Below are 25,500 nucleotides of genomic sequence, written 5' to 3'. Positions count from 1 at the left end.
AGGCCCCCTCGGAGCACTCTTGTTACTTAAAAGAAGACGGAAGTGAGAGCTCAAATGGTCCTGGCGCTCTTCTACTGCTGCTTTTTGGACAATATGGTTCAGTTCCAGACTCCTGACAAGCTGCACTGGACAAAGAGAAAAGAGAACAAGACTCACCACACTGATCTAACCTAAGTCAATCTGGACACACACACAAATATGCACATAAACACATACACATACACACGCATTCACACACACACACACACTCACACACATACACACACATCTGCACACTCACATGCAGACACACCCACGCATAAATGAACATGAATGCACACAGACACACAAACTCATACGCATACACGCGTACCCACACATACACACACTTCACTCCCACAGGCTCCTTTTACTTGACACTCCTCTAGCAGCAGACTCCTCCAATTCTAAGCGAGGACCCCAGTCCCACACCCAGTCTCCGTCCAGGAGGGTGCAACCAGCTGCCCACCTGAAGTGAAACAGCGAGTTTCCCAGCGCTGCTTCCACTCTCGTGCCTCGCTCCCACACTCACTTCACACACGCACGGCTCCAGCTTCCCAGCATCCACATCTGCTCCCCCATCTGTCCACAGAATCAGCCTGAGCGCTGGAGCCAGTCCATCTCGTTTAACAGCAGCAGCAGCAAACCACAGTCACAGCAATAAAGCCCATCCAAACCATAATGTCAGGGGACTGAAATACGGAGATATGAGATACGGACACTACAGAAATAAAGACAACAGGAATAGAGAATCAAAAATATACTGAATACACGCACACACAAAATTCATATTTGTAAAATATTAAATATTTATATTCATCTGTTGGGAGTAAATCAACTTGGTAATGCAAAGACCTTTATAATAACAAAAAACATTATGTACTGTTTCACACATAGAAGTTACAATGTCTTCAGTGTCTCCCCTGTCCAAGGTTAATATAAAAATTGCAACTTTAATAGATGTCCATGGTCATTCAATAAAGTCACCATCAGTGATGTGACAATAGGAGCAAACACCATCCTGGTAGAGAGATTCATAAACATGGGTGACTGGGTATTATGATTTGAACCGCCCTCCTTTTATCATTTGCATTACATTACATTACATGATTGGCATTTAGCAGATGCTCTTATCCAGAGCGACTTACATCAATTACAGATTTTTACAACATTATCCATTTACACAGCTGGATATATACTGAGGCAATTCTGGCTTAAGTACCTAGCCCAAGGGTACAGCAGCAGTGTCCCCATGGACAATCGAAAGCAGCAACCTTTCAGTTATGAGTCCTGCTCCTTAACTACTACCCTACACTGCTGCCCAATGCATGCCATTGAAGTTATTCTTAATGTGAAAATGTGACAGTGAAACCCTGCTACTCTGCGGCTGAGGGCAGGCAGTGATGTTACAGCAAATTCATGGGTCAATGTGTAAGTGCACATTTTTGTGCAGCTTGACTGAAAATGTGCTTAATAGACTGCAGGGTGCTTTCTCTTTGCAACTCATGCATTGTTCTACAACACCTTCTCAGAGGTGGTTTTCTTTGCCATTACAGCATTACACTCTCCAACAGGAATTTGCAATTACACTGCGATGGAATACGTGATTAAAAATAGAGTTCCAATCGCACTCTTATCTGCATGTTGCACACCTATGATTGCCAGCGTTGCTGCCTCATAGGAGGACATGTTATCTGCCAGAGCAGGAACCAGTGCTCATGCATAATTAGAGAATTAACATCCCCAACGCAATGCAACCATGTAGTCCCTGTCTTGATCAAGGTAGCAAGTGCTTTGACTGTCGATGCGACTTGGCAATCGGCTTCAGGCACAGGAACAAGACAGTCAATAACAAAACAAATGTCAAGATTGACAGCTCCAATGATAAAGAGGGTCCATCAATATATTGTACTGCCCATATCAGATTAGGAGTCGACTGAAGCTTACAACCTCATAAATGGTAATATGATGAATCATAAAGCATTCATTTGAGCTACAACCATGACACAAAATTGTTATTTGAGCTACTATTCTGCATCAGCTCTGCAACAATACCATGTCCAAATTACATCAAACATGGTTCATTCATTTCTACATTTAATTTTTTCAGCATTATCATAGCTGGAATATTTGGCCACCTTTATAAAGTTGGTTCCATTACTCAGCATCCCCACAGTAGCAGAATGACACCCAAGGCATCTCAATTGTTTGCACCATGTTTGTGGCCCTCTTTTTCCCCCTCCTACTCTACTGTCATGTTTTACCCCAAATCATTTGAACTGAGCTACCTCCTCATGCTACCTCTTCTCTTCTTTCCTTGGTTTCCTGGGCAAAGGTGGCCTTTGAAACACAGAGAGTGACCCAGCAGAAAAGTGATGCTGTTGTGTCACAGCACAGTTGTAAGAAAGTCACAGTCCAACTGGAAAGGTACTGGATAACATTTAGGCTGTCCTGCACCCCCCTGCTATGTTCTTCCTACACTGATGTGGACCTCCAAATCAAACTATCATACCAAAACATCCCTAGCTGGTGAAAGAACTTTGTGTGTTTCCTATGTCCTCAGTCATGCTGGTCTGTGATAGCAATATCCAACGAGACCCCCCTCACAACTACCACCAACCACCCACATACACACACACACACACACACACACACACACACACACACAAACACACACACGTACAGATATCCATGGCTTCCTCCCATTCTATTCAAAGGGAAGCAGCACTTGGCTGGCTTGAATCACTGGCTGAACCCGGGACGGCGCTGTCAGTTAGTTGGATCGCACTAAACTGCTCCCCATGTCACATGCCTTACGGTAACGCTCCTTTTTCAACATCAGGCGCCGACGCCAAACAATCACTCCTGTCTTAAATCTACTGGTGCAGACTGAATAAGACCCGAAACCCTGAAAGACAATACATCCCCAAATGGAAAATTACAATGTGCTTGATGTGCTATTTTTACTGCACTCACAATACTCAGTTTATTTGAGAAATAACTTGACTGACTTTCACTTCACCCATCTGGCCCATCATCTAGGGAGATGCCCTAGGGACAGCTCAGCTAGTGCTGGTGGTGACCTCCTTCCCAACCTCCTGCCCACCCCCCACTCTCCCACACACCCCCCTGGCCAAACCCTGCCTGACTTCTCATCTAGCAATCTCACGCAGAGCCCAGGACGCCTGGCTTTATCTGACATTTATCTATTACCCTCAGGCACCAACATTCTGCTCTGCTGATCCGCCACATATTCATCACAGAGCGAAGGCAGGGGGCTCTGTCCGCTGGCCAGGAGGGCTGGTCTTCCTGTCCGTGCGTATCACTGCAAAGCACCTGGATACCTGAGAGCCATTAGTATGAGCAGCCTGCATCTGAGTGTGTAATGAGAAATCTTTGGAATGTGTGACAGGACCAGAGGTGAGGCACGGGTTTGTGCAGTAAAACAACAGACCAAACACAATGTAATACGGAGAGGACTGTAGGACTTCTACTGTGACAGGTATGCACTGCCGACAGCAACCGCACAAAACAAAGAAAGTTAGAAAAGAAAAAGAAAAAGTAAGTTAAAAAAGACTCCATTTGGAGTCTACCCGCACCTACCTCAGTCCCCCTCTGTTACTGGCCAGCTAAGCTGGTTCCCAGTGCAGTAAACAAATCCAATTTAGCAAGTAAGAGCACAGTCAAACACAATCCAAGATAAAACACCAGTACAGTTTCGCATACATATTATTCAGCACACAGATTCAATTATCAGCTCAGTCAAAACTCTACTCACTCCCTCCACTCCTTGCCATACTTGCACCTCCGCAATGGTACTTCACCCCCATTGAAAGATTGGGGGAGACTTAAATAAGCCAGGGGAGATTTCGCTGGCAACAGGTCCATGGCTGCGGGCTGGCTGGAAGATGTGGGCTGGCTCCAGTCTGTCAGGGAATGGAGCCACTCCGCAGGCACATAGCGCCCTTCCACCACCACTCCACTGGTCCCATTACAGGTGCTAAATCCAACGGTCTAGCGAGCCAGAAGACAGATCTTTCCATTGTGTAGGACAAGTGAGCATGTGCTGTCAGTCTCTACAACACAGAGCACTGGTTGACAGCTCTTATCTTACTGTTCATTTGATAAAAGGAGCTGTTTTAATAACTAAATGTATTAATTCAAGCTTATGATGGGTTCTGAGATGTATCACAAAAAACACACACATTAAGTTTCATCCATTTACAACCAAACACTAACTTGATTTTTGACCAGAATCTAAATTAAGATACAGAGAAAATTTCACAAAACCAACACACCAGCACACCATTCCTGATTGCAGCAAAACATACGGTTGCACAGAAAAAACACTTGATCTGAAGCATAACCGAGCCAGCAGCATGCTAAAATTAGCTCTGACCCCAGGAATGGAAGAACACCGTCCTGCAATATTAGTCAGTGGGGATTCTAGCTGCCTGACAGCAACTCAGACCTGAGCCCAGGGGGGAGGAGGAGCCGACATGACCTTACCTTGGGCCACTTGGGGTTGAGCAGGCGGGCCTTGACAGCGTCATCCAGGGCTGACTGGTACTGGCCCAGCTTGAGGTGGGCAGCTGAGCGGTTGCTGTAGAGGATGCAGTTCTGCGGGTCGGTGAGCAGGGCCTCGCCGTACAGGTGCACGGCCTCCGTGAAGTCTCCCCGCTGACACGCCTCATTGCTCTTCCGCACCCGCTCCAGGAACTCGGCCTTGGTGAGGCCTGGCCCATCCGCCGGGCAGCGTGGCGGGCCGCCCAGCGCCCGCGGCCCAAAGATGGAAAACTGGGGAGGGAGAAGGATGGAGAGGTGTCCAAAATCACCCTGTCAGCCACTGGCACAATGCTGTCGTTTCCTTTGTCTCGATATGTTACAATGTCTTACATGTGTATGGGTACCAGTTGTGGGCAGAAGAGGAGAGAAGGAGGGGAGCCAGGGACTGAATCAGAGACTACAGACATTATGGGGAAACGGCAAGGGTGAAAATGGGAGAGAGAAGTAAGAGGGAATGGACACAGAGAGGGTGTAGAGAGGGACAAAGAAGAAGGAAGAGAAAAGCAGAGGAAAGGCTAGAGACAAAAAGACTGCAGAGAGGAATACAACAAAAGGAGGAGTAGGGGTGGAACAGGAAAAGAGATGATGAGAGAGAGAGGGAGGGAGGGAGGGAGCAGTTTTGCGTGAGCTCGGACATCCACTTGCCCGAAGGGTCTCTCTGCTGAGTCCACTCAAGGTTTGGTTTTGATTTTGTGTTATGTGAGCGGAGCAAAGCCGGACCACGTCCGCGTTTGATGTGGCCGGCTTCAGAGCAGCAGTACAGAGCGGCAGAGCTCTTTCAACCAGTACAGAACAGAACAGCCGCAAAGGCAGAAGGGGCGTGACCCGTGGGTCCACAGGCTCCAAAACACAGTCAGGCAGGAGGTCACTGCAAAGCCTCTCATCAAACAAGCACGACAACAATTGCGCTCTTAGTGAACATGTGCATGCAGCACCAGCGCAGAGCACAGGGCACTGCTCTCTCTGACAGAACACTACTGCTTTGTATGACAGGGTTTTGAGGCTGTCATTGGTAAAAATCCAACGCGGTCTAACTGGTGAGAGAGGAGAGGAGGGAGAGGGAAAAGGAAGAGGAAGTGTTTGGGGGGGGGGGGGGGTATCTTCCCCAGGCCTGCGTGGATCCCTTTGCACAACGAGGGGGGGACAACCAGGCCAACTGCACAGAGAAGTACTCGGCAGGGGGTTTTCTGACAAGGCCTCGGTTTTACAGCTGGGCCACGCTGAAGCGAGGACTTTGGATCCGGACCATCGTTGGGAGCAGGGGGGGGAATGGAGCAGCTGCAGCTTCCATCCTCCCTCAGTCTCACCACGCCCACCTCACACGGCACTCTGGGATAGCGCAGCAGCAGGGTAATTACTTCCAGAGAAAGAGAGAGAGAGATGGGAGAGAATAAGGGAGGAGGAGATGGAATGAGAGTGGTAGGAACAGGGAGGGAGAGAGAGAGAAAAACATATGAAGGGAAGTGTGGGCAGCAAACTGGACGCAGCCCCTTGTGCTCAATCTTCATTGAGAGACAAGTGCTTATTAGCGGCGGTTCAGAGCGAGTGCGGAGCTGGAGTCACGCGTTTGGCAGGGGGGAGGGGCCGCGGGTCCAAGCGCACGGGGTCACCCGGTGCCGAGCGCTGCGCTCATGCTACACGACGCTAATTACACCGCTGAGAGCCGGCCCTGCAGATGAATGGACGCCGCTGTGGGATCTGACTACAGTGTGACTCACCGCTTTACATGCGTAGCCGACACGCTGTCAGTGGCCACCCGTTTGCTGCTATTTGGCAACTCATTCAGGGCTCGGCCCTCTGCTACAGGGAGCCACATCAAAGCAGGTCGAGCTACAGGTTTCTCCTCAGCCACTGTAGACAACACGGGCTGTTCAAAAATAAGCGGAAATAACAGCCAAAAATACCACATTCCTCTGGGTTACATCAGCTATGATTAAGTCTGTTGGATGCCAAGTTATTGCACAAAACCTAAAAATCATGTTGAATTTGACAGGCTTTGCACAAAACCGGGTAGCAGAAGAAACATGTAGAGCCACCATGGCCAGCCAATCAGTAATTCAGATTTAGAAGCATCTAAAATGTGATCAACCATGCATCCGCCACCGACAAACACCAGGTGGCCATGCTGGTTTGTATGGCTTTGGTTGTTGTGGATGTGTTTCCTTTGGCAAAACTTCTGTTTTTGTTCATCTTTTCATGATTTTGCTTTTGATTATTATGAGGGAGAGGACTGGAACATACTGGACACTGGTACAAATCCAAGAAAAAAGGGTAACGTGCGCACTGTGTGTGTCACTACATTCAGTGCATCTGTCACTGTTTCTCTGTACGAGTCATTTGTCTATGTGTGTGCACGCATTGGTCAGTGTTTCCCTCCGCACTATGCTCTACTTCAATGTGTATGCGGAGGTTTGTTTCTATGTGAATGCACTGTTGTGTGCATATGTGCCAATATGCACTCACACAAGTATGCACACACACGAACGCGCACACACAACCACAGCCTGACAAGTCTCGCTGCATCAACACAGGCCAGAAGCTACTGCAACATCTGGCCCCGTCTTCTGGAGTCCAACAGGAAAACAACAGAGAAATCTTGCTTCTTTTAGACTGATGACATGTTTCAAACCACTGCAACTGCCAAAGGACCAATTTAATATATAAGTGAGGAGCAGTGGCTGTCGCAACAATGGTAGCAGCAGTCATAGCAGTAGAAACTGCAGCAGCTGTCATGGTAGCATTCATATGAAACCCATTTCATATTCATTAAATATTCCATATGCCATGCAGAGCAATAAGGTGAGGGTGCAGGGTGTGATTTAAATCATTTTTTCATTATTACCCCATCGTCCGTGAGAACAAAGAATGATATTTTAACCAGGCATACTTTGCACTTTATAGGTGAATAAAGAAAATGAAACTTCATGCCGCACATGTTTTACTGCCATATGTACTACTATTGTACTACCATGACAATTAATTATTTAAGTCCAATGCCCTCAATAATAACTACATGTATTAATAATGGTATGTCTCAAAATAACGTTAACTTTTTCAGGCTGAAAAGCTACAGGGTCAACAAACAGAAGAACAGTGTATACAGAGCAACTTTACTGTATAATTATTGAAGACCACCAGCCTTGAAAATGATACAGATGCTACTTGGCTTTGCTGTTTGTATTTTTAAAAGGCAGAAGACACCAAGAACAAAGAGTTAGCCATACACTTTCAGGTGTCTGTAGCTTAAGACATTCAAATGTTCTGCAGGCAACTAAAAAGAATGCCTCTACATGCAAATGTCAAGCACTCATTAACTTTTGACTGTCCTTGTAAAATAGAATTTCAGAAGCTGAATCTCAGAATTCGATTTGAATTACAGTTGTGTTGATTGAGCTTGTCAGTTTTTCTGCATCATCTCTCAAGGTGCAACTGATGGAAATACTGTCACTTATGCAGCCAGCACAGCAGTAGTAACCTAAGCAAGCTAGTAACATTACCATCACTATATTGCTAGCTGTTAGACAGCTGAGATGCCCCACCTAAGATGCCTTGGCCAGCCTCAAAATAAAAAAAGAACATTAGCTTAAGTTCAACCTTTTTATAAAAAGATGTGCATTAGCAACTGTTTAAACTTGAGTGAACATGGATACATTTTTGGTACAGTTATTACCAGCTTGCTTTCCAGTACTAGTTTAGCCGGTAATATCCACAGTGTTTTTAAAACACTGGCCCACCATCTTTGATTTGCTGTTCACAGTGTTGCTACAGCTGAGCATGGTATCATTGGTTAAATCAACCTCACCCCTCTCTTTTCCTTAAGAATCACATCACCACAACCTCATACAGGAAAGCTGAATCACAACAACAGAAATCCTTCCATACGCTTGCATGCAACCAATGGCTATTTTCTACACTACATGGCCCGCAGTACACAGGCGGCTGAACAGAGGTGGGAGGATAGGCTCATCTCTTACTCATCTCATAGGCGTCTACTGAGTCATTAGACAGAGGGTGCTAATGAGCAGAGTGATGAGGATACCCTGGCCAGCATAATCCACCCTACTCAAGAGGAAAAGGGTCAGTTATGTTTGATGAGTCAGCACTGTGTCCAATAATCAGTTGAGTCAGCACTGTGTCCAATAATATAGCCATGACTCAAACTTTTGATGTCATGGGCTGTGAGATTCAGCCTGTGCTTGAAATGAGCACCTTCAGCACTCCCAGCTACTCAGGAGAGCTAGATCAATCATTTAAAAACTATACACTCATAGCACAGAAAAGCTCTAATTGGCTCCTTTGGCTCCTCTGAAGGTGACAATAATGTCAGTTATCAATAATGACAATAATGAAAGCGGAGACTTCAATGGCTTAAGTTATTCATGTTAGGATGACATTTGAGCTTCATCATACTAGGCCAATATTTAAACAAAACTGATTAAAAAAGAATAAATGCACCCAAATGTGAACAAGCACTAGCATTACCACCATGACAAAAATATACAAAGGGAAGACCACTGATGACAACAAAATGGAGTGCCACTGACAGTACACTAATGAGTGGGGAAGGTACCTGCAGCTCCAGTGTGGTGGCAGCCCCCCAGTCACAGAGTCTGAAGCTATGATTTACATCAGGTCTCACCCGCAGTAACTTCTCCCTCCCTAATTGCTGCTCAAAAGCCCAGTGCACAGCTCCTGCATTGCATTGTGGGGGCTGCCAGTGCTGCCCCACACACTTCAAACAGCTGGCTGGGATGTTAATTCAAACAGCATGCTACCTCTGCTGATACTCTCAGCGCCAGGACTCAACTGGTGGAGGGGGTGGGGGGGTTTCAATTTTAGTCAGCAGTATGAGTACAGACCTAATTCTCTCTCTCTCTCTACACACACACACACACAAAGACACCCTGAAGTGGAAGAGAGGAGGATGGAGTAGCAGTTTTTCAGGAAGAGGCGGTGTCTGCCCCTACACACACAACCAGCCCCCTCAATCCCCTCCTATACTCAGGTCAGAGGGCTGAATCACATTCCTGGGAAAATGAAAACAGTCCACTGCTGTACTGCCGATGGCACGGCTGCAACAACAGAGGGTAGATAAACCGCTCCCAGTGGAGTCGCAGTCTGGCTGTCTGTGCCCTCCCCTGCCTGCTCTCCAAATCTGTACCAGGACAGAACCGCTATGCTATGTCTGCGGCTTCTGACTATCTCTTTAGCTGCTATACTATTGCTGCACACAGCCCTTATAAGAAGCTTATAATTGTAAGGGTTGATTATGTCATGTAGGTTTACACTTGTTCCTGCAACAGGTTTAAAAGAATAATTGCATATCATGATTAATCAATGACTACAATGCAAATGCACTATAGTTAACAAATGTTACATGTTTGAGTGCAAGCACTGCTATCAACTACACTACAGAACTATGAATAGTATCAACTACTATAAATACAATCAACCAAACTGCAACCAGACCAGGTCAGACACTTTGTAATGCTTGAGTTTTCATTTTAAATATGGTATTTTCAAACACAAAGTATTTGATTTCAGGGATGTAACTAAAAATATCTTCAGATACATTACACCTTCCTGAAGAAGAATAAGACACAACATTTATACACATTGTGCTCTCACTGTCCCTTTAGTCAGTGCCTGGCAAAAAAACAGCTAAAACACTTTCCAACAACATCAGAGTAACATCCAGAACGACTCCTCACTGTCTTGATTAGGATTAGCCTAGTCACTGGGTGGAGGAGGCACTCTGTAGTGTTTGAAGTTCAGGTATACTGTCAATATTTTTCACATCTAATGCTCCATCTAAAAAAATAACTTTTTTTCCAATAACTTTCCCAGCTCTCAATCAAGCTCACAAAAACTGTGTGATTGGTTTACAGCAAGGACAGGCAGGTACCAGGGCCAGCCCTCTTCTTGTTTGTGCAAGCGGTTGTCAATGGGAAAAAAAATTACACCATGTGGTTTATGATCCAGACAATTATGTCAACAAAGAAAACAACACCCAAAGTCTAGCCAAACACAGATGCCCCTGCAGCCCAAAAGGACTAGTGCTGTCCATCCCTGATTGAGAAAAAAAATGGCCAGAGAGGGCATGGATGGCTTGGATGGTCTTTGGCTGAAGTCAAGGTGAGAGCTTTTGATAGAGGTGTGCTCTGTGTCTCATTGTCTCTCTCTCTCACTCCCTCCTACACCCTAGCCCAACTTCTCTCTCCTTCATACAACACTGAGGAACCCCATCTGCCCCAGTGACAGCTTAGTCCTCCCTCTTTCTGGCATCTCACTTTGTACCCAAACATTTCCCTTTTTTGCTGCAGAAATAACGTTTTACACATTCCTACTGATACACACTCCTCACCAGCCCCCTTCTGGCAGTTAAAATACAGCCCCACATGGGATATATGCATGTCTGACCACAGTTTCACCTCCTCGCACTTCTTCATCTTTCATTATCCATCACTGTGACGCTTTAAAGCAATAATGAACCAAAAAATGATAATAAAACAAACAATGTATGTTAATAAGATTTCCCTTTAAAATCCTGTGCCCATTAAACTGGAAGTAAACACCGCCATTTGTGCAAAAGCATGCCAGCCACTTGTTTGTTACTGAAACCAACAGATTTACCAAACATGAATTTTTGTTATTTACTTATTCCCTCCTTTTTGCGAGACATACATTTTCCCAACATCCAGCAACAAAGGCATTATCATCCAGATAGTGACCTGTTCCACGTGGAGCATATGTTGAAGTGCTCACACATCGCAGAGCTCCATGAAGTTTGAGGCCTGGCACAGATCACGCAGATCTCTGTTCACCCCACCCAAACTGGCCTTAGTGATGTCCAATGGCTTCAAACCATCAGTTCTCTGTTCAAAATCTGAAAAGCCTTCATTTCTGCCCTTTGGAATAAATAAAAAAAAATCTAATAATAACCTTCATAGAGTGAGCCCTAAATACTATGCAACTCCTCTTCCGACACACGCCACAGAAACCAAATGTGAACTAGGGTCATGCCTTTCTACTTACTACAGGACTACTGGTAAAGTAAGAGCTCCAGAGCTGCTTTCACTTCATCTGGCAAGAGGCAACCAATCAAGGGGTAGGGTCTTTTGTGAGTTTTCCAGTCACTTTTGGTAATTCCCAAACACCACAAAACTATATGTACTGGAATTTTTGAAACTGAAATAATATCTATAAAGGGGGAGATGACTTGAACACTGGTTAACTCGGTATGAAAAATAACGGACCACGAGCACTACACTGACAGGGAAGCGGGTTCTCAGGGTAGAGTCAGACCATAATGCACGACACATACAATGAACAGTTTGCAATTTTCTGTTGCATATCATTTGACATCGTAAATTAAACCTCAGGACACACAATATGAGTATGTCACTCGAATCCCTTGCTTTGCACTTCGGGGTTGGCAGTCACACATCACGGCCACTGCGCGACATGACATATTTCAAAAATAAAGAAATAATTATATGGTCTAAGGCCTCTTTTTAACTGAAAAAGAAACTCGTTTCCACCCCCTTTACAAGAGAACACGTTACGTTAAAAATGACAAACACCTGCAAGGCTTTCTTACATGAACAAAATGTATCGTGAAAAGGCCAGAAGCGAAGCGTGTAAAAATTCAATTCTTGGAGCTTGACTCGGGATTGATGTCAAAGCAGAGCCAGCTGGCCACTTCCGTGCAGAAACAACAATAGTAATGAAATACGGTAAAGCACTCACTCAGCAACCCCTAATCTAGTTGGCAACAGCGTTGCTACTAAGTTACAAAGCCCCAGCTACCAATACAAAAAATGCAGAATAAAAGGATCGCGGCTGACTGTAAAATATCGACATTCTTTAACAAATATGCGAGACTGGGAAATCGATTTGAAGTTTGTGACGTTTATGCGTGAGTCTCCAGCATATGAGGAAAGCGGAGAGACGACAGTTGAAAACAATTAACAAATAGCTTCTGTGGTTTCGTTTTACATCTCGCAAAAGTCATATCACCCAACGCACACTCCACAGTCGCCTTAAACTCGTTTACCTTTTCTTTTCTCGTTCCTTGCCTCTCCATTCTGTGCCCTTGTACTTTGATGCCCAGTTACTGCAACGGGCAACTTTCATCCCATGATACTTTCCACACTGACAAACAAAATTAGTCCGTGATCCCTCCGAAAAGCCACCAATTCTCAGGATGTGTTGTTAATTGCCAAATAATTAAATGTCAAAGTTTTATATCATAGGCTACTACTTGCGTTCTAGACAAACTTTTCCCAGAAAAAGTGCGCCATGTTGTCAGATCTCTTTTCCTTTTTCCCCTCGCTTTTTCTCCCTTGTTGCTAAAGCGGATTTTCTCCGGTGGAGGCAGCTCTGAATGGTCTACGGCCGCAGCAGCCACTTAACTCTTCGTGAGACTAGTATGGAACCGTTACCCCAATAATACCCTATCGCGCGTTATGTGAAACGCTGACACAACTTTTTCGTTCATTTCGGGGAAAAAAGACTGATAGACACTAATAAATTGTTGTATAGTGCATAAATTTTTTTCTCACTGCCAAAGTATTGTATTACTGCAAATCATTCAAAGAGAATACCACAGAATTAACACACTAAAAGCAAGCGCTGTGATTACTTTCGTTGGAAGATTTTTAAAAAGCTGACTAAAACTGTATCAAGAATTAATTATAAGTAAACGTTGTGTATATTTATGAGATTAATCTGCATAGCCACAGAATGCTTCAGCAGAACTGGTCAATGTGTAGTCGTGAGGCATTCCGTTATTGACCCCAGCTATAGACTGCAGTCCAAAATCTTAAAAAAAAAAAAAAAAAAAAAACCTACCTATGCAAATGAAGTGAGTTTAATATAATGTTTTTCTGTCTGTTATTTTCCAATGGTATTTGTGAACCAACTTTCCACAATAAACATATGTAAACTTTAAGTGTATCAAAACAACCCCATTGGGCATTGGCATAGGGTTATAGTGAAGATCAAAATCAAAGTCCACAAAACACACCTGTTACATTTTTGGGGATGAGCAATAAGCACGGAACCTATCAGAACATGTGATTAGGTGATGGATACTAACAAGCGATGGATACTGTGCCAAAGTAGGAAATTATAAAGGCCATTTAAGGAACTCAGAAGTAAGTGAACACTATTTCAACGTATTACTGTTTGCGGTAAGGCCACGAACGGCTAGACAATGGAATTGGGCACTTTGAGAAGCTGGAACTTTGGAGTCCTCAGCTCACCCTCAGACAAAAGCACTCTTATAGATGAAAAACTGGCAGTTAACTCATTGCTCTCAGTTGTTATGTCCTGAAAAGAAAGAGGTCATTCAGTAATTTGTGTTGTTTTGTTCGTTTTTGAGCACGTGATATAGTCCCAGTTGTAATTTATTTGGGACAGACAAAGCGCCTTATGAAATAAGCTCTCAATCTTTATCGCAAAAACAGCGATTACTCTTCCTTTGATATTCTCTCTCTCTCTGGACATGGGTGCACTGAGAATCAATGTTTTCACTCACTGTCCAGCAGTTTCAGGACAAATCAAAGATAGCTGAACCCAAGTATAGTTTGAGAGGGGGCAGTCTTCCAAAGGTGACAGATGGTGGGGAATGGTGCTGCTGTTTTGGCTGGGGTTGATGGGACATTACACCACTGCGGGAGGGTCAGAGGGTAAGAATGAGATAGTCCTCTGTGTAGGGCCCAGAGCTGAGAGATGGATAGATTACCAGAGATGAAGGAATACCAGGCATAAACCAACCTATAGAGAGAAATAGAATACTGAGAATAAATGAGACAGATTTGGCTGAGGGCCTGGTACACCAGGGCTATGGTTTTGAAGTGGAAATGGATTGTGATTGGTAACCAGTGGAGGGGGATGATGGGAGGGATGGGCCAAGAGTTGGCAGGGAAGGCGATGACCAAAATAGGCGGCAGAGTTCCGGATGAGTTGATTCACTTGGATAGCATTGGAAAGGAGTCCAGACAGGACAGTTGGAGTAGTCCAGGAGATGGGATGGCACCAGAGCCTGGACCTGTACCTATGTGGAGTAGGCGGTGACACACGAAGGTTCTCCTCTATATTTGCCACATATAAGCAGCATGTGTGAATCAGCCTGAAGATGCACTGGAAGAGGGTGAGTGAGCTTACAATCATAACTAAATGTCTCCTGGACATCTGGGAGGGGGTCAAAATGGGCTTCTCCAAGCAAATGATGAGGTCCCGTGCTGGTGAAATCGTAACCATGAGGTTACAGTACAGACAGAAGGGTATCAGACTTTGAGAGACTGAGTTTGGATTGATGGGTGGACATTGAGGAGATGATTACTTAAATGTTTCATTTAATCTCTATATTTAATGATCACCTTATTGACTGTATGCATCTGGATTTGAGCGTTCTGTAAAGTTTTCAGTCACACGAGTACATCGCAGAGAAATAGAGAAATAGAAGTCCAACACTTGGAGCAATATACAGGGTGAGATATTGCAATGTGAAAGAAGCTAATTAGCTAGAGCTAATATGTTTGGACAACAATAGGTGTCTCAGATACATAAAGTCAGCAACAATGAAGGAAAGGTTAACTTGGACAGCAGTTTTAGCATTGCTTCCTCAGCTACAAACTAAGTACCGGGCTGAAGTCTAACTGCCACTGTTAACCTATAAGACTTTAAATAGGCTTGTGCCTGCTCATTTATGAGATCCTCTAATCCCCTACAAAATCCTCTTGATTGCTTCATCCACACCAGGCTGCCTTTTTTGGGTTGTTCCAAGAGTATAATACAATAAATAGTGGTGACAGGTCCTTTTCAAACTGAGGAATTATCTAATTTATCCAGAATTTCCCAGAAATTAGACACAATCTCACTCTTTGTGTCCAGATTAAAAACTTGTCTGTTTAGCATGTTTCATGAAGTGGGTGCTGGGATGGAGGGTAAACTGTGGGTATAGAAAATTCTCCTCTAAACTTTTTTGAGCTCTCCTTGTCATATCATTGTGAGTTGGCTTGTTCCCTGTTTCATTCAGGTCCACTCTTAATGAGGTGGGACAGTCTCTTGATTGCTTTCTTGGCCCCAGGCCCTATCTTATCCTGGCCTCTTACCTCTTTTGTATGCTGCTATAGTACGTCTCTGCTACAGAGGCTACAGAGTGTCACACTGCCTATTAGAAACTCCATATCAATCTTCACTGACATGTGCTTCTGTTCTGACCACCCTTCCACAGGCATACAAACACACACCCACACCCTTGCCTACTCTACCCACAGCCCACCTTAATTCCCCAACAGTGTCTGTTCGTTGCCTCATGAATTACTTTCACAAACATGGCGTTTTCTCATTGCCAATGATCAATTTTAGCAACAATAATAGCATTTTTAAAACTTTGGGATAATAGGATTTTTGAAACAAAATTTAAACACAGTTTCACAGTAAGACTGTCATACATTTACATATGTGCATTTTGTATGTTTTGTACCTTTCTAAGAATAATAACCAATGTAATCATGTTGAGAAAAATAACATTCATATTGAAAGGAGCTTGACTAGGAATCGGTGCATTGTTATCAATTACGTTCATTCACAAAAATATCACTGAAATTATTAAGGGACAAAACACCATTCCATTATCATAATCCACTACAACACACATGTGCACAAGAGGGCAGTGTTTTACAATGTATTGAATACATACCATGTGCATCACTCAATGGTAAGATCCCACATTACATGTTGACACGGCTCCATTCATTCTCTACAACCAAAATAAACCTCGCCAGTCCTGGCTACTATGTACCACAACTGGATATTGGTTCTAAGAAGTACAGCTATATATTTCCATTTTCTATATTAAATATAATAAAAAGTCTTTATATGTAACATAAGCTGTATATCAAGTTAATATATGCATATCTAATTTAATGCCCTCTTGTCTAAGAGTAGCTGGTTTCTGTTGAATTCCACTGTTAAAGAGGGTAGTGATAACAACAAAGGATATGACTTTGATGCAGATTTCTCCCAACCAATAATGATGATAAGTATTTTAAGAAAAGAGATTTTAAAAGTCTCCTACAAAAAAATCTCGAATTTAACTTTTGCTACAATTTTGAGAAAACTTCCCCTGTAAATGAAGAGGTGGAACTCTGTGAAAGTCTGTGTGACGCAGTGAATGTCAGTGTGACAGTGAATGTCATGTGGCAAACAACTTGGATATAAGGGTTTCGCAAGGAGTCCTCGAGAACCTCCAAGGGTGAAGGTATACAGAAAATCTCCTTACTCTCAGCTGGAAGGAGTAAGCCTGGCTTTTACCCAGTTCCTTAAAACCTAGAACGCACATTCTGTTTTTCAAAATTGCATGTGAGGCAACTAAAACGCCAAACAAGTCAGTTACTGCCGACTCAGTGGAATCAAGGTTTAGACGCCACACAGGTTTAGAAATTAGTAAAGCAGGAGTCACTACCTCAGGTATTGGCAATGAGTTCGGAGCCGTGCAATGCTGCTCTCTGATCTGAGGTGCTGCCATATGAAAAGGGCATAAAGAACTGAATATAACTCCAGGGCACTCAACATTACTGATCATTTCTTCCAATCTGCCACCTCATTTCTTTCTACTTCCCCTTTTTCCGCTCTTCGTCCTGGTAGGTGTTCGCATATGGATCAGATAAACCCAAGCGCAAGAATTTCCTCACCTCCTGTTTTTGTCAAGCTTGCTGCTCCCCTCTTTTTCCATTGTGTCTTTCATCATTCACGGCTCTCTCAGTATGCTTAGCTTACTGTAGCATATTGAAGGTACAACAGCAGTTCCCAACCTGCAGTTGAAAACCACAGTTCTCAGGTACGACCAGAGGTGTCAGATATTTCACTGAGATCTATGTGTTCATTATTGTCCAATACAGCATGACATGATTGCACAACGGGTATTCCATCATTTGATTTTCAAAAGTTTTATTAAATTCCATTGTTGATTTTCATTGCTGCATGGTATGTCACCAACCACCGCTTCACTCACACCAGAATACGATGCCTTATGAATACAATACCACGTGTAAGAACATTACCTCATCAGTACCTTATCAGTCTCATTGACTAGCTTATCATGGGGTCATTTGAAAAGACGTCACTCTATAGGAGGAGCTGCAAAAAACAAATATATGTATCATCATAATCCTCCAATCCTAATCATTCTACTTTATTTCTAGATCCATACACAATGGGAGTTACGCTCATGTTTCACAAGAAAATATCAACAGGTAGAGATCATGCAACATGTGCCTTTCTCACCACTGTAACTTGCTGCTCTTACCAAAATCAGCTGAATTTGTGCATGAAGAGTTACATTTTGGCAATGCTATTTTCTGAGACGGAATTCAGTAAGGCTGAGTAAGGAAGGCTCAAACTGCCAAGACACCGAGCACAGAGGAGTGAGCCCAGGTCATGCCAGACAGCTTGTACATTTCATACCGCACTGAAGTATACATTTCCAGTGGATCCTGCCTGTCGGGTCTGATTACTGTGTCATGGGTTCCTAAGTCCTGGTACCGACACTAACATGTTCTGCAGTTCCCAAATTTCAGAACTTGCGTGGAGTGCTAGAACTACAAAGATACTTCAAAAGAACACTCATATAACGTATCAGGTTAAAAATCACAGTATACTTGCCTGAGTTTTTCCAGATATAGTAATGTGTGTACAGGGATTTAAGGGTTTCATTGTGCCAGATATCTCCTGCTTATCACCTCCTTTTGCCTCTTAAAGATGTGCCTCCTCTTCCTGTATATGGTTCAACTGACTTTGAACTGCCCTGATTTTATCACAATTTACTGGCACTTTACCCTTTGTTCTTAGCACATTGCACACAATGAACAGTATTGTAGTTTTCATTGTAGTTTCACAGTATTGTAGTTTTCACTTACAATGAAAAGTATTACAATGAAAATATGAAAGTGGCTATTGTAGTAAACATATTTTAACAGAAATGAGGCTTTTAAGTTCACAGTAATGATGTTCCAAGCCTTTTTGCGGCTAAAAGTGACTTTAGTGGGACCCTGTAATGCATTGCTATTTTTAGACCTGAGTACTATTTCGGAAAGTGCTTGCCTCTCACCAAGAGAAGTTCAAAATGTTTGTTCACAAGACGACACACTCAAGATGCACCCACCCGTGTGGTTGATGCTACTTCAATATATTATTTGTACATGACATTCTTGTTCAGACTTATTTGTCTGTTGTAAATTTAACCAAGTTTGTAATCACCTCTAATAAACAGTTTTTTTTTTGTTTGTCCAGCAGTCCAGTATGACTCAGCACTTCCCTTCACTGTCCCCTTGAAATAAATTTGAATTGTGGTTGTTGTGATTTAGGAGTTTCTCCTTTACAGCAGCAGGGATTACAATTTAATAATCTTCATGAGAATATATTAAGATTAAGATTAAGTGTTTTTTTGTAATTAGTTTTACCTCAGCAAAGCAAAAGTGCAGATAACCTAGCTTCCGTTGTCTATTCAGGTTGCACAAGTTAACCTGTAGTAGGGCTTGAATAGTGTTATGCTCACACTCATTGGAGTCTGTAAGAGTTGTTAGCCTGGTATGACACAGTTGCTCATTCAACTTGAATGGATACACTTATGTTCTTCTGTGCTGGAAGTCGCTCTGGGTAAGAGCATCTGTGAAATGAATGTAATAGATGGTAATGTAATGTAACAATCTATTCTCATGACCACTACTAATACCTCAATGGAATGAGTGATCGTCTAAAGGAAGGGTAGGCTTTACATTTTGTCTCCAGGGGAAAAATGTTGTTGTAAATTATGAAATCTCTCTTCAAGATATAACTTAGACAGTTATAATATTAAAGCACAAATGTGGGTAGAGAGGTCATCCTATGTACATACTTGCCTCAACTAAATGTATGATAGATTTTCACACAGAAACAGACTAGACAGGAATGTTAGGTGAACGGATGATATAGCTGCGTTTGTTTTGCAGATGTTGAGAAATTTTGGAGAATGTGACCTTTTTCCTTTTACCTGGAGTACATAAAACAACCCCATATGCCCTTTTCTGTGGCCTGTACAACATTTACATATCTATCTATTTAGGTAGCTATGGTAAGAATGAATTACAGGTGACAGTAGTGAGATAATAAAAGGGATCTTTTAGGTCTTTAATTAGATGTGTATGATATAGCAGTGAAATGTTTAAACAAATTGTTAGTAATTGCACCCAAAACATATATTGCTTTAACTTGAAATTGGCACCGTTTAAAGGTGTTCAAAGTATAATAGTCATCAAGTATCCAATCAGTCATTTGATTGGATATTTCATCTCATATGATCTAAAGAACTTCTTTAATAGTGAGAGTACAGTTGCTGCTGCTTATTTACACCGCAATCTGGATAAACCGCGCTGTTGGCTCTAACAGTATTTTGTTCTACTGACCATGAACTGCAACGAGGCTGATGTTTCCCAGTTGAGACTGCACTGAGCAAGCTGTTCTAGTTGTTCCATAGCGCACTGACCGTTTATAAACTCCTAATCAAAATTTGCATCATCATGTTTGTACTGTCCAAAACAGTAAGGAACAGAAAGGAAGAAAAGCCTTCATCGTGTGCTCGATGCACAACGTGAATCGGTCGTTATGTTTTTTCGTAGTGAAGAATACGCTGAATATCTACATTTCGTCAAAATAAACGTTTTTTATATTCTGTGTGTTTTTATTCTGTCGCCATTCGGTTATGAAAAATAAAATGAGACTGTTAACTGTATTGAAGTTGTGTAACTGTCATTATGGGAGGATGCTACCACATTCCGTTCACATCTCAGTTAAAACGTGTCCAGTTAGCCCATTGACCGGAATTTGGCTTTGCTCTGTACAGTTGTCACGCATCCTTGATTCTAATTTGAACCAACTATTCAGAGACCATAATGCGAGCGTTTATGCAAGAACTACATAATGGTCTGAAACAAAGTACTTATATAAAATGTTCTCCTCGTAATGTTGCGGTCAGAGCCGCAAGCTTTTTTTCCCGAAAACCTGATGAATGGTTTTCTTCCCACTCAATGGAGAACTGGTTTAGGGTGGTTTGCAAACGGTACTTGGGACTGGGGAGAGAAGAGGAAAAGTTTTACATCATAATGGTTTCCCCTTTGTACAGCCCCCTCTTTCAGCTCGCTGTCCCCCGTCTCCCAGGCTCAGCCGGATCGATCAGGTTTGTGTCGTCAACATGACATTTCCATCCACTGAGCCGAGGCCACCCGTCTGGCTGCCAGCGCATAAGACCCGCTTTTGGTAGTGCAGTGCCAAAATAGAAGCGTCTCTTTTGGTAATAGAACTGTGGATTATCTTTAGCGTTCATTTTGCTCGTACAGTGTCAAGATACATTTAATAATATCTTTAGACTAGACCTTATCTTTAGATCCGGTAAAATAAATTTTGTAAAATAAAACCAAGAATAAATGCTCCAGTGCAAAGATGCTACGCCGAGTTCTAAATGCGCTGAAATGAACTATCAAAATTTTTATCGAGCGGTGCATACTGAGCCGGCGTTTGATGGTTGTGCCGTGGTATTAATCTGTACAATCTCCGTAAGGGTGAAATTTTCTATATTCAGTATTGATTGAAAAAAGAACTTCAGGTGGACAGATACTCGAAGGCATGTTTTACATTTCAGCGTTACTAATCTACAGCGTAAACGTTAAGCATGTGCTTTTTCATGAAGTTCATGCTATCTGAGTGGTCGTCAAGATTCAAATGTTGGTTCAACTATACTGATCTTCAGTAGTATATTTCATAGACCCAAATTACCATCTGACCAAGATCTGAGAAAAACTTTCATAAAGTTGTAGCGGCCATTTTATTACAATCACACTTAAATAGAGTTGTGTATTATTCCAATACAAATATTTGCTTCATTTATTTCTAATGATCATTATTTTTATTAGATAATATTGGTATTGTGTCCCAGAGGCTGTGACTGCATTAGTATGAAGTAATGAATCACCTGTCACTTCTGCCTCGGAGGAAGGCGGGGTTTGGGGCGGAGGTGTGTCCGACAGTCTGCTAGGGGATTGGCTGTAAAGGAAGGACCCCTCCGTGTCGCCTCTAAAGACACTGGGGCGCTGAAGGTATAAAATCGCGGACCTGTTTTCAACAGAAAGGATTCCTTGCATTACTGAGAGGCTGAACCTCGTTTTACTTTAATATAACCCGGTAAGAGAACATTTTTGTCTGTAATCAGCTAATTTGGGTGAATTTTTAATACAAGCATGTGCCTTGCCTATTAACTTAAATGACAGGTAGTATATATATTGTGAAATGTATTTGTGAAATATATATTAAGAAGAGTGTACAAATAATGTTGTTTACTGTTCATGAACAACATTGTCAAAGAAGCATATTTTGTGTTTTGGGTGTATAATGTATATTGAGTAGCACTTATTATCCACTAGTTTGTTGATATTGTACTACAACAATTGCAAAATTCCATTCTATTATATGTAATAACGTACTCACACTGGCCTTTCTCTCTCCAGCACCACTGCCCCTCAGTCTAGCCATGAACTCTCAGGGTCCTCTTCACCTGGCAACTCCACTGAGGGAGAGCCTCCCTTTGTCCAAACTGGCAGGGACCCCCATATACCTGAAGCTGGACTCCTCCCAGCCCACTGGTTCCTTCAAAATCCGTGGCATTGGACACCTCTGTAAGACGGTGGGTGTATATTGCCATCTGTGTCCTTTTTAGCATTATGTACAGAGGGCTGTAATTCTGACCCCCATTGGAGAGCTCAACGATCAGTGCTGGGCAACAGGTATAGGGAGTGGGGTGTAAGGCACTGTGAGGCTGAGGCCAGGATGGCAGGGCATTGTTCAGGCTCCAGCAGGAGCCAGTCCAGACTAGTTTAGATTACTTATTGCTGGGTTGGCATGGAGACATGGAGTGTGTGAGTCAGGGTTCTTTTTCAGAATGCTTAGTGTGGGGTGTACTGCCCCCCTAAAGGACACCCCTCAAAGTTAATTTGTACTGTTTTGTCTTGCAGTGGGCTGAGCGTGGCTGTGAGCGATTTGTCTGCTGCTCAGGTGAGCACCTCCCAGCTCTCAAACTATCTTAAGGTTTAAGTTTCACCACCTGTCTGTATTCAATCATCTATTGAAACTCAGCACACCTTACAAAATGGTTTCTTTTTTGCAAACACCTATTTTTGATCAGGATGTTCTTTCTTGTACTATATAAAGCTGAAAGCAGTGAAGTTCTGAAACCACTGTCTCCTTATTCTTTCACAGGTGGCAATGCTGGCATGGCCGCTGCTTACTCAGCCCGCCGACTCGGGGTGCCCGCCACCATCGTGGTGCCCAGTGTCACCCCACCTTTCACCGTGCAGAAGCTGAAGGACGAGGGCGCCGCCGTGCTTATTCACGGCAAGGTGAGCCGCACTCCTTCAGCCGTGTGCCGCTTCAGAGCCGGTTGGTTGTGTTTGCCGCAGTGGCGCGGCAGTTGCAGCGTGACTGAAATGCCATGCTTTCTCAGGAGCTGAAGGAGAGCATTGAGTACGGTCAGCAGCTGGTGGCCAACAACGCTGGTTGGGTGTTCATCTCCCCCTACGACGACCCCCTCATCTGGTGAGTCTCTGCGTCTGACTACACACATCACTTCCAGCGTCGGCACAATCAGCTTTTACAACATAATTACCAGTTGCCATTTTGTACTGCACTCAACACTTAACTTCTACTGAGTCCAAGTCAATCAGGAAAAAGGGCATCTGTTATTATATAATGGATTTTGTAATTCATGAGATTTAATCAATTTTGATTGGCGGGCAGGTAGCAAGCAGTGCTTTGACATTCTAAAGAGAGTGTCAGTTATAATGAATTCTTTCAGAGCATTAATATGGAGAGTAAGTGGCTTTATGCCTTGTATAGTGAATTACTATTGAGAACATGCAATTATCATTACATTAATTTACCAGATGCTCTTATCCAGAGTAACTTCCAGCACAAAAGAACAGGAGTGTAACCATTCAAGTTGAATGAACAACGGTGTCAGACCAGGCTAATAACACTCCCAGACCAGTGAGTTATGAGCATAACACTATTCAAACCATGCCACAAGTTAACTTGTGCAACCTGATTAGACAAGGGAAGCCAAGTATACTACTATACATCAGTCACTAGATCACAGAATTCAAAACACATTGTGATACTACACGTAAAATGAACAGCGAATAATACAAGTCATCACATTTCCGTAACAATTAAATCATTCGCTAGAGTAACAACATAAGCTTACTACGCGTTTGCGGGGTTTCCATTTGAAGAGAGACATCACTGGGTGCTAATTTGATTGCCCCTGATGCTCTGCGCTGTCCCTGATGTCCGTGGTCCTGGCTGGCTGCTGTTAATTGCTCTGTTTTTGTGTACACAGGGAAGGTCACACTTCCCTGGTACGGGAGCTGGAGGCGGAGCTGGAGGTCAAGCCCGGGGCGGTGGTACTGTCCGTGGGTGGGGGAGGCCTCATGTGTGGCGTGGTGGAGGGGCTGCGCCGTGCCGGCTGGGAGGACGTTCCCATCATCGCCATGGAGACCGTAGGGGCCCACAGCCTTAACGCCGCCCTAAAGAAGGGGGAGCTGGTCACACTGCCCAGGATTACCAGGTAGCAACCTCTCTCCGGGTGTATAACTTATCAAGAGCAATTATCCCTCTGTGCATTCCACAGGAAGTGACTGCTGTTTGGCTGTCTCACTTTAAAGTCAATACAGTCTGTTGACATATATCATTTGGGGAGGTGGATGATTTCGGACCGTCTCTGCTTTTTCATTTGTAATTTGACGCAAAGAGCCCTCCGAAAGTCCTTTCTGCCTTTGAGAGGACAGGATGTGACCCTCTTTCTCCCCCCCCGTAGTATCGCCACAACATTGGGCCTCAACCGAGTGGCTGCACAGACGCTGAAGCTGGCCAAAGAGTACACAGTCTTTTCTGAGCTGGTGACAGATCAGGAGGCCGTGATGGCTGTCGAGCATTTTGTGGGTGAGTTCAGCGCCCTCTGCGTTTTATACAACCACTCGTGTCCCTGTCAAGGGAGCGTCCGGTCGCGTATGGCTGCAGCGGAGCTCGGACCAACGTTTCTCCCCTCCCTTCACAGATGACGAGAAGATTCTGGTGGAGCCTGCATGCGGTGCCGCCCTGGCAGCCGTATATTGCAACGTGCTCAGCCGCCTACAGAAGGAGGGAAAGCTCGCCCAGGATCTAGGCCCAGTGGTGGTGGTAGTGTGCGGGGGAAACAACATCAGCTTCGCACAGCTACAGAAGCTGAAGGAGCAGCTGGGTCTGTCCAGCTAAAAGCCCCCACTGAAGACACCGACCCCACTCACCCTTCCCTGTATAAGGTTGACCTGAACATTGTTGGACGCAGATGCCGAAGGCATCCAAATCGAGAGCAACCCACCCTCAGGGCGAAATCATTCCAGACCGCTTGCAACTGACTCGTGAACTCTCTGACAGATGGGCCGACTGGCTGACAGACAGACCAACTGATTGATCCCAGTACAGGTGGACATCCATACAGTTACAAATTCAAAGACACTTCTGTAGTGGTAGTCTTCCTAAGGTATGACATCATAGGTTAGTTTTTCTGAAAAGCCATAGATTTAGTTATATAAGTATTTGTACGTTTTGTCTCTGTTCCATTATATGTTCATGTAAATGTATCAATGTATTCAGCACTTTTGTACATGTCTTATTTAAAAATTAAATTATGTTTTTTTTTGGAGACTTGCCTCAGTGTCCTACTTGTTTTTAGATACTTGTATTGATACTTGTATGACACTTGTACTTTTCACACAATGTTCACTGGAAACATTAAGACAATATTTTTACACAACCTTTTATTAATTAAAATAAAAATAACAT

General features: G+C 43.5%; 1 protein-coding gene across 1 annotated transcript; it reads left to right on the top strand.

Moving 5' to 3' along the window:
- Nucleotides 1-21,763: 21,763 nt before the first annotated feature.
- Nucleotides 21,764-25,164, top strand: LOC118777066 (L-serine dehydratase/L-threonine deaminase-like). The gene is made up of 8 exons (XM_036527787.1): nt 21,764-21,807; nt 22,131-22,306; nt 22,635-22,674; nt 22,879-23,018; nt 23,123-23,214; nt 24,017-24,244; nt 24,494-24,618; nt 24,734-25,164. Exons 2-8 carry the CDS (start codon nt 22,154-22,156, stop codon nt 24,928-24,930), a joined length of 975 nt encoding a protein of 324 aa, XP_036383680.1. The 5' UTR covers nt 21,764-21,807; nt 22,131-22,153; the 3' UTR covers nt 24,931-25,164.
- Nucleotides 25,165-25,500: the final 336 nt, after the last annotated feature.

The sequence above is a fragment of the Megalops cyprinoides genome, chromosome 4 (assembly GCF_013368585.1).
Source record: "Megalops cyprinoides isolate fMegCyp1 chromosome 4, fMegCyp1.pri, whole genome shotgun sequence".
In the NCBI taxonomy this organism is placed as follows: domain Eukaryota; kingdom Metazoa; phylum Chordata; class Actinopteri; order Elopiformes; family Megalopidae; genus Megalops; species Megalops cyprinoides.
Note: the sequence above shows the minus strand (reverse complement) of the source record. Positions and strands in the feature narration are given on the sequence as shown.

Excerpts from the sequence above, each read along its gene's own strand:
- LOC118777066 (XM_036527787.1), top strand. The coding sequence starts at position 22,154 with ATGAACTCTCAGGGTCCTCTTCACCTGGCAACTCCACTGAGGGAGAGC. Across the intron at positions 23,019-23,122 it reads CCGTGCTTATTCACGGCAAG|GAGCTGAAGGAGAGCATTGA; the intron begins GTGAGCCGCACT and ends ATGCTTTCTCAG. Across the intron at positions 24,245-24,493 it reads ACACTGCCCAGGATTACCAG|TATCGCCACAACATTGGGCC; the intron begins GTAGCAACCTCT and ends CCCCCCCCGTAG.